Source organism: Oncorhynchus keta, chromosome 23, assembly GCF_023373465.1.
Source record: "Oncorhynchus keta strain PuntledgeMale-10-30-2019 chromosome 23, Oket_V2, whole genome shotgun sequence".
NCBI lineage: Eukaryota > Metazoa > Chordata > Actinopteri > Salmoniformes > Salmonidae > Oncorhynchus > Oncorhynchus keta.
This window is the reverse complement of record NC_068443.1, coordinates 34870394-34888976: the sequence shown is the minus strand read 5'-3', so window position 1 is coordinate 34888976 and position 18583 is coordinate 34870394. Positions and strand designations below refer to the sequence as shown.

At 42.8% G+C, this 18583-nt stretch overlaps 1 protein-coding gene across 2 annotated transcripts in view; it reads right to left on the bottom strand.

Annotated features, from left to right (window-relative positions):
• slc44a5a (solute carrier family 44 member 5a) overlaps positions 1 to 18583 on the bottom strand; it is a 109693-nt gene that overhangs the window by 18688 nt on the left and 72422 nt on the right. For both annotated transcript variants that reach the window (XM_035800237.2, XM_035800238.2), the window contains exons 2-3: positions 17105 to 17153; positions 6006 to 6079 (exon numbers count right to left, since the gene is read on the bottom strand). In XM_035800237.2, the coding sequence (XP_035656130.1) occupies positions 6006 to 6079; positions 17105 to 17153 (123 nt within the window). The remainder of the gene's footprint in view (positions 1 to 6005; positions 6080 to 17104; positions 17154 to 18583) is intronic.

The window sequence follows — 18583 nt, the reverse complement described above, 5'->3', positions numbered from 1 at the left end:
TGGTTATGACTGCCTGCATCCCTTCTGCTCTTCAAAGGATGAGATCACACTAAAATATGAGACAAGAGCTACAACACGCCATTACCGAGGAGAACTCATACTAAAATATGAGATGGAATAGCTGTGGCACATTGAAAAAGGATGAACTTGAGTCTAGAGGACTGGGCTGCAGCGTGGACAACTTACATTATAATGGGTCTGGATGGCACGGTTCAATAATGACATTGGAAGGAATAAGGCCAGTTGGGCGGTTAAAGGTCATGAGTCTCTGGTGGCCAGTTCTGAGTAAGCTGCCAAGCATGAATATGTCTATCATCTGTCTCAAAGAAGGGTTGGGATTGGGAAGCTCCTCATCTCAATGTTTCAGAAGCATATATATATATATATACTTAAAACACTGATGCCTGCATTCACTCGTCTTATTCTGAAAACTGGAGGAATGTATTTGTGTGCTAAGTTGCCAAGGCCATTCTGTGGTTTCATTTGACTACAGGACAAAAGGTTTGTTTCTATTGTGTGCTTCTAAGGACTGCAATGTAGGTTTGAATTGAATGATGCCCCATGTTCTCAAAGGCAATGTCACAGTATATATATATCTGTCCCTTTTCCAACAAAAAAGACCCCTTGCTGAGACTGTCTGAATCAAAAGGATTTTTGAACAAAGGGCCTCTCACCCCCTTTTCTCTCTCTCCCTGGCTGTCCTTTGCAGCATATCACCTCTCTATTTCAACACTGACCAGATATCAGTCATAACCCAGCTTTCTAGAACCGGAATCAATACACAGGAATGCTATATTTTACATTTCTACGTTTGATCCTTCTCTCTCTTTTCTCAACGATTACGGCTCCCTCTCACTGAGCGACTGTTGGGCATAGGGAGTAGGGCTGCCTATAACGTTTGTACCTAGTGGTGATGGTAATATAAGGGGAACAGTTGATTGCATCAATAAGTATTCAGAATGGAAAACGCATATCCGCTAACAGGGGAAATTGTAGAGCACAGTAATTAGCTGCTTGTACTCGATGTTTGAAGCAACTTTACCTTCAGTGCAGAGTTACTTCTAAAACTACACTTTCAATTTGCTGGCTGCTTACCATTTCTGAGATCATTACTATGAGAAAAGGTACAGAACTTTTGAAGCAGAAGCAATCATTGACTGATGGATTGATCTTTACCAGAACAGGGGAGGAGGAGAAGAGGAGAGAGGGATTAAAATGCAAAATAAAAAATGAGAGAGGAGATAAGAAGCCCTTCATAGAGCTGTGGGGCATGAAACATTCATTTCTACCAGAGGTGCTGTGAACGTCTTCGCATTCTGTCTCTGTGAATAGAACGGATGCTACACACTTATCTTTTTATTTCTCTCTCTCTCGCAGGCTCTTTTTCTTTGCATCTCTCTACTGCACACACTATGATGGCGATGTTTACTATGTCTCTCACACTTGCTACTTCTTTCTCTATTTCTCTCACACACATATGAGCACACACACACACACACACACACACACACACACACACACACACACACACACACACACACACACACACACACACACACACACACACACACACACACACACACACACACACACACACACACACACACACACACACACACACACACACACACACTCTTTCTTGTTTTTACCCTTTTATCTTCCTACTCCACCATCTAAACCCCAGTAGCTAGTTAGAAATGAATGGTATTCTGTTTAATCTTTTCTAACACAGCGCAGAGTATTGAGCGGTGGGTTTTCAGAGCCCTCTGTGATCAAAAGGTTAATCTGCTGACTCGCACTCAGGGGGACAGTGTGTTTGGGTTTAGGCCAGTGTGGCATCACTGCTTTCAAAGAAGATTTCTAAACACAAGGCTTCTCATGTAGCAGCTCCCTTTACATCGCTTGTTAACACTGTTTTGTTTTGAAAGGACCAGAAATTTGACTCAACTAGGACGATGAAATAAGGGATGGATAGAATTTTACAGAATGGGGACCTGGAGGATAATGGAGGGTCATGCTTTTTCAATTTCAGTCAGGGGGATGGTTTAGTATTTTTTTTTTTTAAATTTAGTCAAGGGGAGGGTTTAGTACTGTTTTAAATCTAGTCAATGGGAGGGTTTAGTACTGTTTTAAATCTAGTCAAGGGGAGGGTTTAGTACTGTTTTAAATCTAGTCAAGGGGAGGGTTTAGTACTGTTTTAAATCTAGTCAATGGGAGGGTTTAGTACTGTTTTAAATCTAGTCAAGGGGAGGGTTTAGTACTGTTTTAAATCTAGTCAAGGGGAGGGTTTAGTACTGTTTTAAATCTAGTCAAGGGGAGGGTTTAGTACTGTTTTAAATCTAGTCAAGGGGAGGGTTTAGTACTGTTTTAAATCTAGTCAAGGGGAGGGTTTGGTATTGTTTTAAATCTAGTCAAGGGGAGGGTTTGGTATTGTTTTAAATCTAGTCAAGGGGAGGGTTTAGTATTGTTTTAAATCTAGTCAAGGGGGGTTTAGTACTGTTTTAAATCTAGTCAAGGGGAGGGTTTAGTACTGTTTTAAATCTAGTCACGGGGAGGGTTTGGTATTGTTTTAAATCTAGTCCAGGGGAGGGTTTAGTACTGTTTTAAATCTAGTCAAGGGGAGGGTTTAGTACTGTTTTAAATCTAGTCCAGGGGAGGGTTTAGTACTGTTTTAAATCTAGTCAAGGGGAGGGTTTAGTACTGTTTTAAATCTAGTCCAGGGGAGGGTTTAGTACTGTTTTAAATCTAGTCAAGGGGAGGGTTTAGTACTGTTTTAAATCTAGTCCAGGGGAGGGTTTAGTACTGTTTTAAATCTAGTCAAGGGGAGGGTCATGCAATTTGTAATTGATTACATTTAAATATTTCTCAGTGTTTTAGAATTAGTCGCTATATATCGATGTGTGTCCAATACCGCCCCTCATTTCTCATTCTTCGCTGGGCGTGCAATACCAAGTGAGCCTATAGGCTATCTAGTGAGGTCTCAATAAATGATCCATAGCCTATAGGCTAGGGGCTACGAAGTGCGTGCTGGGAGAAGCAAAGAGCAAAGTTATATCTCTAAGATAGCTGCTGGCATGGTGTAAATAAAACTACGCTGCATTACACACTGCAATGGGTATTCCAACCGTGAGCCCCGGGCCTGCTCTGCCTTTGCTGATAGATTTTTTTTGTGTTCTGCCTAACCAATGGTTGTGCTGTGTAGTCCTACGGTGGCAGTTCAGTCATTTGTGATTAGGTCTATAGTCCAAAAATGATTGCGCGAGGACTAGCCTATACCCTATGTTCTATTCAAATTGAGAAGGAGAGCGCGAAGATGGAAAGGAGGACCGGTGGCTACTACTCTTGCCCATGATATATTTATCAGAGTTATTGGCCTGTCAATAAGACAGATTAGAGATATTTACACTGTGGTGCTGAAACTTGAAGCAGCAGCCGCTGAAAGTAGGCAAATTAGAGTAGGTATAATGAATTAAAACGGGTCTTCATTTGATTTAGACTTTACTAACAACAAGAGGGCATTGTGTTGGAGCCTATTTCTTCCTATTTAAGAAATTAGAGGAAGGCCTACCTGTTTGACGGATGAAATCTAGCTATAGGCTGCTATATCCATATCCATCCATTTTGTCGGTCAATTCCTCCACCCACCATGCACTCTTTAAATAGCCTACCTACGTGTCAGTGAAGGGCTGTTAAGTTAAAACCAAGACTCAAATTGAGGGGGTGTGAGAGGGTATGCCATAGATCTTTCTTTAATTAAAGAAAATGGCAATCACTGGCCTACCACGTGTTATCTTAAGATTTTAAAGAAAAGAAAACAGATCCGATTATATAAAGGGATCAATAACAGCGATTTGGTCTGCGATACTGCGATGCTAGAAACAAGCTGTAAAATACCAAGGAAAGACGTGACTCCGATGCATATGGGGATATCATTGTTTAGTTTATTTGTCATTCAAAGGCTGAGCTACAACATTCTAAAGCCGAGGAGACAAAACATTTACTTTGCTTGGGAAGTAATCTAATTCTGTCACTATCCATTGATTAAGCTATTCACTTTCTGTACAATAGAAGATGTTTAAACTCAGACAGCTTTTAGGGAAACACTTGTGATCTTCTCTAGTTGGGTTTAGCAAAGGAAGAAGAGTAGCCAGCAGTTAAAGCTGAAAATGTTCTGCTTCGGTAGGCCAACTCTGTCTGGGGTGGAAAGGTAGGCCAACTCTGTCTGGGGTGGAAAGGTAGGTTTACTCTGTCTGGGGTGGAAAGGTAGGCGTACTCTGTCTGGGGTGGAAAGGTAGGCTTACTCTGTCTGGGGTGGAAAGGTAGGCCTACTCTGTCTGGGATGGAAATGTAGGCCTACTCTGCCTGGGGTGGAAAGGTAGGCCTACTCTGTCTGGGGTGGAAAGGTAGGCTTACTCTGTCTGGGGTGGAAAGGTAGGCCTACTCTGTCTGGGGTGGAAAGGTAGGCTTACTCTGTCTGGGGTGGAAAGGTAGGCTTACTCTGTCTGGGGTGGAAAGGTAGTCCTACTCTGTCTGGGGTGGAAAGGTAGGCCTACTCTGTCTGGGGTGGAAAGGTAGGCTTACTCTGTCTGGGGTGGAAAGGTGGGCTTACTCTGTCTGGGGTGGAAAGGTAGGCTTACTCTGTCTGGGGTGGAAAGGTAGGCCTACTCTGTCTGGGATGGAAAGGTAGGCTTACTCTGTCTGGGGTGGAAAGGTAGGCCTACTCTGTCTGGGGTGGAAAGGTAGGCTTACTCTGTCTGGGGTGGAAAGGTAGGCTTACTCTGTCTGGGGTAGAAAGGTAGACTTACTCTGTCTGGGATGGAAAGGTAGGCTTACTGTGTCTGGGGTGGAAAGGTAGGCTTACTCTGTCTGGGATGGAAAGGTAGGCCTACTCTGTCTGGGGTGAAAAGGTAGGCTTACTCTGTCTGGGGTAGAAAGATAGACTTACTCAGTCTGGGATGGAAAGGTAGGCTTACTGTGTCTGGGGTGGAAAGGTAGGCCTACTCTGTCTGGGATGGAAAGGTAGCCCTACTCTGTCTGGGGTGGAAAGGTAGGCTTACTCTGTCTGGGGTGGAAAGGTAGGCTTACTCTGTCTGGGGTAGAAAGGTAGACTTACTCTGTCTGGGATGGAAAGGTAGGCTTACTGTGTCTGGGGTGGAAAGGGAAGCCTAACTTTTGAAAGTACCATGCTCAGATTCCTAATGACATCTCAGATTTAAATATCTGCAAACAGGAACAGTTTTGTTGCAAACAAGACACACTGATTTGGCATTTTAGAAATATAATAAGATAGGCCTATTCTCTGTCCATTCCTAGCCTGTAGTTTTGGTAATTTGTGTGGTATTAAAAAATATTCTGCTAATATATAAAATGACATACATACAATTCCATGAAATGTTTACGAAATGATTTTTTTTCTTGGACCTATAAACAATATGAGAAATTCCTGCAATGCTTTTACTATAAAGGAGATAGTTCCAGCCCTACTCTTGTCCACAGTGGTCTGCGAACCCACAACATTCTGCCCCGTAGCCATATGTGCTGTCAAAATTCCTGCGTTGCCATGTAATGCTTACCGGATGAAGAACAGTTTCTAAAAATGCATATCTAAGGCAATTGTCTGTCCAAGAAGTGAGGGTAAATGGTAGGCATGTTCTCTGTATCCACTTTTTGTTTTAATTATTATTTTGGGTATACGGGAGGGTCACTTGTTTAAAAAAAAAAGTGTGACAGGAGGGCTTAGGTCAAATATATTTTGCTGAAGGCAGGGCCATCCATTTTCATATTCCAAGGTGTCCAATTTTCTCTAAGTAACCCTGATTATAAACAGCGTTCACTCCATGAAGGCTAATATTTAGTCTGTCCAATGCTAGTCTCACTTCCTAGACTTCTGGGAAGGTGAGAGATCGGGTTTCGTCCAATACATGTAGACCTATATGTCATGAAAAGTTGTATAGACATCCTTACACTTTCCTGGTAATAGTGGTTATGGTTTTGTATCCACTCACCCACAGTCCCCAGTGCTATGTATCCAAGGATGACGATGATGAAGATCACACAGCAAAACACGTCTGTACAGCTTCTGTATAGAGAGAGAGAGAGAGAGAGAGAGAGAGAGAGAGAGAGAGAGAGAGAGAGAGAGAGAGAGAGAGAGAGAGAGAGAGGGGAAGAAAATGTAAATATCCTTGACAAGGCTTTCAATACTCAACATACTCGCAGAAAGAGAAACGATAGGAGAGAGAAATTAGAGTGTAAAAGGGAGAGAGAAACGAGAGGAGAGAGATAAGTACCCATCAAGGCCTCGTTCATTATTCTGTTTAAGATCAAACCGCAGCCGAGGGGAACCATGGCATTGATGAGATGTTTTCCAAACGTTTAAATGAAATATTAACCTCAACAATCTGCTGCTATCAATCCCTGTGGACGCGTCACATTCCCACACTCTCTTTCCCTGGGTTTGGCCACTGGAATGGCTCTTGCAGTGTCTGTACTAGTGTGTGTACCAGTGTGTGTGTGTGTGTGTGTGTGTGTGTGTGTGTGTGTGTGTGTGTGTGTGTGTGTGTGTGTGTGTGTGTGTGTGTGTGTGTGTGTGTGTGTGTGTGTGTGTGTGTGTGTGTGTGTGTGTGTGTGTGTGTGTGTGTCAAGTGCTTACATGTTTCTCTGGACTGGATATTGTCACTTATCCACAATAGGTAGTGTGCATGCAAGTGTTCCAATCCATGATTTGATTTGAGATAATTGTTAGCGTGGCCTCCAGGAAATCATTGATCCAGCGACCTATCTAGTGTCATGTTTAATCACAAAGGGGACTGTGAAGAGACAAAGCCATTTTATATATCTTGTATTGTAATTTGAACTGTACTATGTATTATGTCATGCTTCATGTGGACCCCAGGAAGAGCAGCTGATGCTTTTGCAGTGGCTAATGGGGATCATAATTAATACATAATTACTCAGCTTACATATCAATCGAATGTGTAGAAATCCCTCCCTTGCCTCCCAGCTGACTACTTATCGAGCACTGAGGTAATGTCTGATTACTCCAATTTGATTGGTTGGGATTGACATCTATCAATGAGAGTTATGCTCTACCCTCTAACCTGTCAGGGAAGGCCTTCACAAGTGGCAGCGTTTGTTTTGGGCGAAAGTTCCACATTTTAGACCATTCCATTGGTCCTTAAGTGAAATCTCCACCCAGCCCAGGGACCGGGCAATACAAAATGAGAGCACCCAATCCCTTTCACCAGCAGTATACTGTCATTGGAATGCATGAACCTCAACAGTCCAGGTTAGTGGGTTATAACAGACCATGACCGTAAGGTGATGTGTTTAGGGAATAGTGATCAGGTTGTGATTGGCAGCACTGGGTCATTGAGTTGACAGTGTTAGTAGTAGACCTGGTGTTGAGCTGCACAGCAGGATTTCACAAACACATTGCTCAACGCTCCCCACTGCTCCCTAGTGCTCAATAATTCAGTCTTTAGCTGAGCAGCACTTTTCCCAGATCCAACAGGCCTGCCGAGACACACAGAACTGTACACAAATACACACATACACAAGCACCTGCACGCACATGCACGCATGTATAGTGCACACATACACACACACGCAAACACACACACGCAAACACACACACACACACACACACACACACACACACACACACACACACACACACACACACACACACACACACACACACACACACACACACACACACACACACACACACACACACACACACACACACACACACACACACAATGTTGAGCCGTGTGAATAGTTTAGGATCCCCATTATCTACTGCACATGCAACAGCTACTCTTCCTGGGGTCCTCATAAAACGCACAAATACATGACGAAGAACAGAACAGTTATAGACAAGAACATTACATTATGTTTAAATAATAATACATCAATACAAACTAAACAAGCAAAATAACTGAATAAAATAAGCGTTATATATTGGAAAGACACTAAGAGACAACAAAAATACTATTTACACACAATCCTATGAAGTATTCATATTCTTAAATACAGTTAAGCAGTAGTAGTAGAAGGAATAGTGGTAGGACAGGTTGAAGGTTCTGCCTCCCTGTTGATATTAGGTCTGCCCATAGTACAGTAGTTAGTGTTTTCCTGCTCTGTCCTTTCCAGTCCTCTGGAACAACCATGGGTGATGCTGAAAGCATATAACACTCTCCTCTTAACTCTCATTCACCAGCTGATGAGAATTAAACACACTGACTTGAGAGCAGAAACATCAGCTAAACTCAAGCAGGGAGAGAGAGAGAGAGAGAGAGAGAGAGGGAGGTAGGAAGAGAGGGAGGAGAGAGAGAGAGAGGTAGGAAGAGAGGAGAGAGAGAGAGAGAGAGAGAGAGAGAGAGAGAGAGAGAGAGAGAGAGAGAGAGAGAGAGAGAGAGAGAGAGAGAGAGAGAGAGAGAGAGAGAGAATGTGTGTGTGTTTATGTGTTTGTGTGCAGGCTTGTGGGTGTTTGTGTGCAGGCTTGTGGGTGTTTGTATGCATGCTTATGGGTGTTTGTGTGCAGGCTTGTGGGTGTTTGTGTGCAGGCTTGTGGGTGTTTGTGTGCAGGCTTGTGGGTGTTTGTGTGCAGGCTTGTGGGTGTTTGTGTGCAGGCTTGTGGGTGTTTGTGTGCAGGCTTGTGGGTGTTTGTGTGCAGGCTTGTGGGTGTTTGTGTGCAGGACTGTGCATGTTTGTGTGCAGGCTTGTGGGTGTTTGTGTGCAGGCTTGTGGGTGTTTGTGTGTAGGATTGTGCGTGTTTGTGTGTAGGATTGTGGGTGTTTGTGTGCAGGATTGTGCGTGTGTGTGTGCAGGCTTGTGGGTGTTTGTGTGCAGGCTTGTGGGTGTTTGTGTGCAGGATTGTGGGTGTTTGTGTGCAGGATTGTGGGTGTTTGTGTGTAGGATTGTGGGTGTTTGTGTGCAGGATTGTGCGTGTTTGTGTTTGTGTGCAGGATTGTGGGTGTTTGTGTGCAGGATTGTGGGTGTTTGTGTGCAGGATTGTGGGTGTTTGTGTTTGTGTGTAGGATTGTGGGTGTTTGTGTGCAGGATTGTGGGTGTTTGTGTGTAGGACTGTGGGTGATTGAGTGCATGCTTGTGGGTGTTTGTGTGCAGGCTTGTGGGTGTTTGTGTGTAGGATTGTGCGTGTTTGTGTGTAGGATTGTGGGTGTTTGTGTGCAGGATTGTGCGTGTGTGTGTGCAGGCTTGTGGGTGTTTGTGTGCAGGCTTGTGGGTGTTTGTGTGCAGGATTGTGGGTGTTTGTGTGTAGGATTGTGGGTGTTTGTGTGCAGGATTGTGGGTGTTTGTGTGTAGGATTGTGGGTGTTTGTGTGCAGGATTGTGGGTGTTTGTGTGTAGGATTGTAGGTGTTTGTGTGTCGGATTGTGGGTGTTTGTGTGCAGGATTGTTGGTGTTTGTGTGTAGGATTGTGGGTGTTTGTGTGTAGGATTGTGGGTGTTTGTGTGTAGGATTGTGGGTGCTTGTGTGTAGGATTGTGAGTGTTTGTGTGTAGGATTGTGGGTGTTTGTGTGTGTGAAATATAGTTAGAAAGATAATACTTTTTCAGAATCAGGATTCTAAAGATCCTGAGGACACTAAAATCAACTCAGAGTAGCACACATTGATAATGTCCCTATATACACTACCGGTCAGAAGTTTAGACACACCTACTCATTCAAGGGTTTTTCTCTATTTTTACTATTTTCTACATTATGGAATAAATTTGAAGACATCAAAACTATGAAATAACACATGGAATCATGTAGTAACCAAAAAAGTGTTAAACAAATCAAAATAGATTTAATATTTGAGATTCTTCAAATAGCCACCCTTTGCCTTGATGACAGCTTTGCATACTCTTGGCTTTATCAACCAGCTTCATGAGGTAGTCACCTGGAATACATTTCAATTAACAGGTGTGCCTTGTTACAAGTAAATTTGTGGAATTTCATTCCAGGTTAATGCATTTGAGCCAATCATTTGTGTTGTGACAAGGTACAGAAGATAGCTCTATTTGGTAAAAGACCAAAGTCCATATCATGGTAAGAACAGCTCAAATAAGCAAAGAGAAACGACAGTCCATCATTACTTTAAGACATAAAGGTCAGTAAATACGGAAAATTCAAGAACTTTGAAAGTTTCTTCAAGTACAGTCGCAAAAACCATCAAGCGCTATGATGAAATTGGGTCTCATGAGGACCGCCACAGGAATGGAAGTCCCAGAGTTACCTCTGCTGCAGAGGATAAGTTCATTAGAGTTAACAGCCTCAGAAATTGCAGCGCAAATAAATGCTTCACAGAGCTCAAGTAACAAACATATCTCAACATCAACTGTTCATTGGAGACTGCGTGAATCAGGCCTTCATGGTCGAATTGCTGCAAAGAAACCACTACTAAAAGACACCAATAATAAGAAGAGACCTGTTTGGGCCAAGAAACACGAGCAATGGACATAAGACCGGTGGAAATTTTTCCTTTGGTCTGGAGTCCAAATTGAAGATTTTTGGTTCCAACCGCCATGTCTTTGTGAGATGCGGTGTGCGTGAATAGATGTGCATCTGTATTTCCCACCATAAAACATGGTGTGGGGGTGCTTTGCTGGTGACACTGTCTGAGATTGATTTAGAATTCAAGGCACACTTAACCAGCATGGCTACTGCAAGATACACCATCACCTCTGGTTTGGGCTTAGTGGGACTATCATCTGTTTTTCAACAGGACAATGACCCAACACACTTCCAGGCTGTGTAAGGGCTATTTTTACCAAGAAGGAGAGTGATGGAGTGCTGCATCAGATGACCTGGCCTCCACAACCCCCCGACCTCAACCAAATTGAGATGATTTGAGATGAGTCGGACCGCAGAGTGAAGTAAAAGCAGCCAACAAGTGCTCAGCATACAGTACGTGGGAACTCCTTCAAGACTGTTGAAAAAGCATTGCAGGTGAAGCTGGTTGAGAGAATGCCAAGAGTGTGCAAAGCTGTCATCAAGGCAAAGGGTGGATATTAGAAGAATCTCAAATCTCAAATATATTTAGATTTGTTTATGATTCCATATGTGTTATTTCATAGTTTTGATGTCTTCTCTATTATTCTACAATGTTGAAAATAATAAAAAATAAAGAAAAAACCCTTGAAGAATGAGTAGGTGTTCTAAAACTTTTGACCGGTAGTGTATACAAACAAACAACCTGCAGAGTACAGTATCTATCCTTCAGTATGTTCCCACCTATCTCCCTCAGAGTGATACAATAGACAGGGGTCCCTAGTTACATAGTTAGAAATAATTTGTACACTGCAAATTGACCGCAAGAATCTCAAACAGATATAGTATTTGAAAAAAACTGAATACCAAATATTGAGATACGATCACATATGCCTCTCTATTTATACCTGGGAATACTGGGTTACAGATTCCCTTAAAATTAAAATCACATTTAGCTTATTTCCTAATAATTTTACAATACTCTATGTCCAAGAAAAATGATTTTAAAAGATAAAATAAAAATGATTATTTTTTGCTCAGAAAACTTGGTGGCCCCCCAAAAATCATGCTACATATTTTATGAAAACAAATATAGATATATTTCACCTTTATTTAACCAGGTAGGCAGATTGAGAACAAGTTCTCATTTACAACTGCGACCTGGTCAAGATAAAGCAAAGCAGTGGGACAAAAACAACAACACAGAGATACACATGGGATAAACAAACGTACAGTCAATAACACAATATAAAAATCTATGTACAGTGTGTGCAAATGTAGAAAGATTATAGTGGTAAGGCAATAAATAGGCCATAGTGGCGAAATAATTACAATTTGGCATTAACACTGGAGTGATAGATGTGCAGATGATGATGTGCAAGTAAAGATACTGGGGTGCAAAAGAGCAAAAAAAATAGATAACAATATGGGGATGAGGTAGTTGATTGTGCTATTTACAGATAGGCTGTGTACAGATACAGTGATCGGTACGCTGCTCTGACAGCTGATGCTAAAAGTTAGAGAGGGAGATATAAGTCTCCAGCTTCAGTGATTTTTGCAATTTGTTCCAGTCATTTGCAGCAGGGAACTGGAAAGAAAGGCGGCCAAAGTAGGTGTTGGCTTTGGGGATGACCAGTGAAATATACCTGCTGGAGCGTGTGCTACAGGTGGGTGTTGCTATGGTGACCAGTGAGCTGAGATAAGGTGGGGCTTTATCTAGAAAATACTTATAGATGACCTGTGTTTGGTGACAAATATGTAGCAAGGGCCAGCCAATGAGAACATACAGGTTGCAGTGGTAGGTAGTAAATGGGGCTTTGGTGACAAAATGGATGGCACTGTGATAGACTACACTTGGCTACCCCTGTGGTAGCCAAGTGGAAAGCATGGCCAGCCGTAGAAAAATGCTTATTGAAATTCTCAATTATCGTAGATTTATTGGTGGTGACAGTGTTTCCTAGCCTCAGTGCAGTGTGCAGCTGGGAGGAGATGCTCTTATTCTCCATGGACTTTACAGTGTCACAAAACGTTTTGGAATTAGTGCTACAGGATGCAAATTTCTGTTTGAAAAAGCTAGCCTTAGCTTTCCTAACTGACTGTGTATATTGGTTCCTGACTTCCCTGAAAAGTTGCATATCGCGGGGGCTTTTCGATGCTAATGCAGTACACCACAGGATGTTTTTGTGCTGGTCAAGGGCAGTCAAGTCTGGAGTAAACAAGTTCTAGATTTTTTGAATGGGGCATGCTTATTTTAGATGGTGAGGAAAGCACTTTTAAAAAACATCCAGGCACCCTCTACTGACGGGATGAGGTCAATACCCTTCCAGGATACCCGGGCCAGGTCGATTAGAAAGGCCTGCTCGCTGAAGTGTTTTAGGGAGCATTTGACAGTGATGAGGGGTGGTCATTTGACCGCGGACCCATTACGGACGCAGACAATGAGGCAGTGATCTCTGAGATCCTGGTTGAAGACAGCAGAGGTGTATTTAGAGGGCAAGTTGGTCAGAATGATATCTTTGAGGGTGCCCATGTTTACGGATTTAGGGTTGTACCTGGTAGGTTCCTTGATAATTTGTGTGAAATTGAGGGCATCTAGCTTAGATTGTAGGACAGCCGGGGTGTTAAGCATTCCCAGTTTAGGTGACCTAACAGTATGAACTCTGAAGATAGATGGGGGGGATAAATTCACATATGATGTCCAGGGCACAGCTGGGGGCTGAGGGAGGTCTATAACAAGTGGCAACAGTGAGAGACTTATTTCTGGAAGGGTGGATTTTTAAAAGTAAAAGCTTGAACTGTTGGGGCACAGACCTGGATAGTATGACAGAACTCTGCAGTAGATTGCAACTCCGCCCCCTTTGGCAGTTCTATATCTTGTCGGAAAATTATGTAGTTGGGGATGGAAATTTCTGAATTTTTGGTGGCCTTCCTAAGCCTGCACTAGAATAATTAAAATATAATAAACATTGGCCTGTGAGCTCTATGATAAAGAACGACCACCTCAGTCTGAAGGGTGATGGACAATTTATAGAGATTCATCACCAAAACAGTCACCTCTCAACGCCGCGCTGCAATTTATGTGTTGCCTTTCAGGAGTTATCGGCACACAAAATGTTGTTTTATAAATCACTGCCTCTGAACCAGTCATGTGTTTGGGGGGCCCTGTGCTGTTCGCTTAATCGTTGTCATAAATTCAAATTTCGCAGGAGAATTTAGGAAGGAGAGACAGTCAGATTATGAGAATTGATGCGACTTGGGATTCAATAGCCTGGTCCATGATCAGTTCGTGCTCTTTTGCCAACTTGCGGCAATCAGTGACAAGGAGTTGGAAAGGCAACACAAATCAGATCTGAAACCAGGCTAGAGATTCAATAGTCGACTGGTTTAATCTGCGGCCATCTTTAAAGTCCCATCATTAAACGACTCCATATCGCTCACTCAAAATAGACATTAAAGAGACTGAATTAATGTCTCTCGTTTTTAATTAAAACCACTGATCCATTCCTGCAGGACTGCTTTATGTCTCTGAATAGGAACTTGATTAATGATTCTAACAATCGCTGTGAACGGTAATGAGAAGATGGCAGTTGGCACCCTGAGTGAAATATGGGCTTGAAATTATAACGGCACATAACAAAGCAAATCTATAGTTATGAGCTCAAAAAGAACAACCAGACAAAAGTGTCCCCAAATAGGCCTAGTCAAAGTTTTCAGCATCTTTGAGCTACTGTAAATGATTGGATAAACAGACAGGAGGGAAAAAACGATTCCTCTTCTGTGTGACGAGCCAGAGAAAATATATGGTCAGCAGCAGAACTAGTAAATGGGCGGAGGTGGGTGGGTTCCATACGTCTCATCCTTGACAGGAACCGAGAAGTGTTCTTAGAGTCGAGGGTGGGGGGCAGAACTTGACAAATAGAGGGTCGCTAGCTGGCTACAAACCCTTCACTTCATCATGTCCACTCATTGGTTTTATAACAACTTTGCAACAAACTGCACTTGTAAGTTTGAACACGGATATCGTAAGGACATGAGACATAGTCATTAACCAGTACTTACTTATGAAATAGCAAGCGACCCAAGCGGGTATTTTGAGGTATGAGTGTGTAAGACTCTCATAGGTAGCTCTCATTATACAGGTAGGACTCTCACTGTTTTAAAGGTGAAAACTAACTATATTCTAATACAGAAAAAAGTTAAGCAATACACATACACAGCTTTAGAAAACTTTTCAACATAGTCTTAGTTATCTGGGGAGGATCTCTGTCTTGTTGGGTAGCTGAAACATATCTTTAATAAGATATCCACTGAGCCCTGAAATGGCTGCTTGGGTGAAAACACTGATACAGAGAAATCCTAAAATAATCAAATAGAACAACATTAACAGTTGTTGTGTAGCTATAAAAAGTGTGATCATTTAATCATTAATTCCTGTGTAATTTTTGCCACCATATAAGAGCTTCACACACACACACACACACACACGCACGCACACGCACACACACACACACACACACACACACACACACACACACACACACACACACACACACACACACACACACACACACACACACACACACACACACACACACACACACAGGATCTATAATTACATCTCTGCAGCTCCCTACTCTGACTTCAAGGGAAGCCTTCAGTAAAGGATCAATGTATTTTTCTATGCGAATAACTGCAATAATGTATTCTTACCCAATTAAGAAGTGAAAGACACTTTCCCTCATCTGCTAGATAAGGTGTTATTTATTGTCAGTTGAGCCTTGTGAATATAAGCTGATGAAGAAACAGTTGGAGATGGGTTGATGGCAGATCTGAGGTATGTGCACCCACAACACTGTGCCTGTGCCATTAAACCCCTACAACTCATCCAGAACGCCGCAGCCCGTCTGGTGTTCAACCTTCCCAAGTTCTCTCACGTCACCCCGCTCCTCCGCTCTCTCCACTGGCTTCCAGTTGAAGCTCGCATCCGCTACAAGACCATGGTGCTTGCCTACGGAGCTGTGAGGGGAACGGCACCTCAGTACCTCCAGGCTCTGATCAGGCCCTACACCCAAACAAGGGCACTGCGTTCATCCACCTCTGGCCTGCTCGCCTCCCTACCACTGAGGAAGTACAGTTCCCGCTCAGCCCAGTCAAAACTGTTCGCTGCTCTGGCCCCCCAATGGTGGAACAAACTCCCTCACGACGCCAGGACAGCGGAGTCAATCACCACCTTCCGGAGACACCTGAAACCCCACCTCTTTAAGGAATACCTAGGATAGGATAAGTAATCCTTCTCACCCCCCCCCCCCCTTTAAGATTTAGATGCACTATTGTAAAGTGACTGTTCTACTGGATGTCATAAGGTGAATGCACCAATTTGTAAGTCGCTCTGGATAAGAGCGTCTGCTAAATGACTTAAATGTAAATGTAAATGTAAACACTCTTAAAATCATACAATTAGTCCTAATACATTTCCATTGACAAACACTCAAAACAAAACCACAAAGATGACTACAATCCCCACAATGCCAATCCTCCAGCATTATCCCACCATAACAATCAACCACCCAGACACTTTCATTTCCCCCTCTCTCTTCCCTTGGATAGGTTTTGTCAGTGATGTCCAATAAAGGATTTGAAGTGTCCTCCTCATTGCTTATTTAAACATCCCACTCTGCTCCACTCCTTGCCACCCCTCTTTGTCTGGCTCTAGCGGGTTGACCTGGTCCCTGTTCCAGCTGGTTGGCACTGCAGCCACACTGATTGCAGCCAGTCAGTCACCTGAGTCTCTAACAGCCATCGATTTCCTCCCCCTTTTTCTCTGACAGGCTTTTAGCTGCGACACTGTCAGACAGGAGAGAAAAGGCTTCTGTCAGGTTTAATGCTAGGAGATGGGTAGGGAAGGGAGGGTCTGTATCATCTGTGAAGGCTGGCTAAGAAATCTCAAATGTTTGGGTTTGTAATATAGTGGCAAAGACATGTATAATATGATTGGTATTAGAATAGAAGGTTTTATCTCCATGGTTAATAGTCTTTCTGTCTGAGGAGATTTGTGCTTTTCCAAAGCACCAAATCCATCTATTAAATTCTATGGATTAATATTTAGTTATTTCACCAAAGGATAATCTCTTATAATATCTGAAATGTAAGTTAAACACTGGGTCTACACTGACATTTCACAGGGTCTGTATGAGAATAGGCTTAACTCATATTCAATATTAGCTTGAATTAGTGCACTACTTTTAGAGGGTAAGGGACAAAACCCTTCATTCGATAAAACATGATGTTTTATATCAAATCAAACACTACTGTCGATATGGGCAGTTCCATGGTGACTGAGTCTTTAACATTGATGTGTAGTACTAAAAGTTGTGTAGTACATCACCGAAGCCCTAAAATGTGAGCAGTACATCACCAGTGGGACAGCCCTTTGGCAGCACTCTCATTTCATCACCACTGCTAGCTATTAGCAGCAGTATAGTGAAAACACTCACCGTCTGGAAATGGGATCACACATAGCAACAAGCACTCAGTGTCTCTCACAAATGAAACAAGACCCACTGTTGAGCTGTCAAGGCAAAAGCAAAGAAGGCAAAAGGGGGAAATTACCTATTGCTGATTGGTCCTCTGAATGTGGGGTCAAACTTGCTTGGTTCTCCTGAAAAAGAGAGGTTTGCACATTAGTCAAAGTGATACGAAGAGTAACGATACGAAACATAATTAAAACAGCTGTCAGCTTACACTTAATAACCAAACAGCAAGACCCAACAGACATGATTCTGTCCATGTAGTGGTCCTGGTCTTTGTGCGAGAAAAGTTGAAGAAGCCACAAAAGAAGAAAAACAAAAGGTAGGAAAGGTTCAAGTCAGTGACCTGGAAAGCTTTAGGGAGAGAAGACTGAGCTGAGTTTGAAGGTATTCTGCTCATAAATTCTGTATCTGTCTCCAGTATAGTTCCACTTGTCTGCCTGTGGTAGCAGTGTGAGAGAGGAGTAGTGTAGAAGGGTGGTGGTGTGTGTGTGTGTGTTGAGGGGGAGGGGGGGGGGGGTGACAGAGGTTAAGAGACTGAGGCAGAGAAAGAGTTTGTGATTCTGGGCGGAAAATTACTTCATTGTGGTTTGTTGAAGGTGACTTTCCTGAGTTTGTGTTTTCACATTCTCACTCAGGTGTATGAATCCCAGTCATCCCCCATCGAATTTCCCTCTTCTTGTCCGATTAATGCAGCTTGAGTGACTTTGCTGAATGAAAATCCGGCACTTGATATAGGAGTGTGAAAAAAATGAGCGTGCTCATTGAACAATTATATAATCTCAAACCAAAAACAAAAGATTCAGTTGATTGGCAGACCGCAGTTTGTAGAACGGACACCTCAATTCAAGGTGCCTTTAAAGGGGAACTGCACCCGCTGATTTGGCCTCATTTTTTGGATTGCTCCCCAAGAAATGCTGGCGGCCATGAAAAGAGTTGGCTTGGGGGTGTGGTTTGATGTGTGTGTTTCTTGGGTGTGTCATTGCCACCACCTCGACACACCCATCTGTCAGAACCTTGCCCGCAGCTGTTTCCTCCCACTCAATCACAACCAATAAACCTCCTGCAGGTTGAGTTTAATAACTACAGGCAGATGTATGGTGAGATGCCAGAGAGAGCTTTGAAAAGGTAAGTAGCCTACAGAGTAATGTGATAAGAAGGCAATTGATGAATTTATGTAGATATTCTAAACTAAGTGTTTTGATAACTTTAAAATGTAGTAACAGGTCCATGTAGAATAAACAACCCTTTACACTAATACCATAGATGCAGGGTTCTGCTAATATAACAATGTGCATGTTTCACCTTTCATGGTCATTCCCAGCCGAAACAGATGCCGTTTCCATTTTGTCTGGTGGTAATGGGGCTACCTAGTCAGAGTGCTCATACCTTCCTGTGTGGTGTCGAGTACACAAAAGGAGTTCCCTGATCCTAGTGCAGAATACACATGGTTTCTCACTCCCCATATTGACTGATACCATTCAATTCAATAATAAAAAAGACAATACAGGTCAAAGTTGTCGAGCAAAACTTTAATGCCAAGTGCCAGATCCCTCTCCAT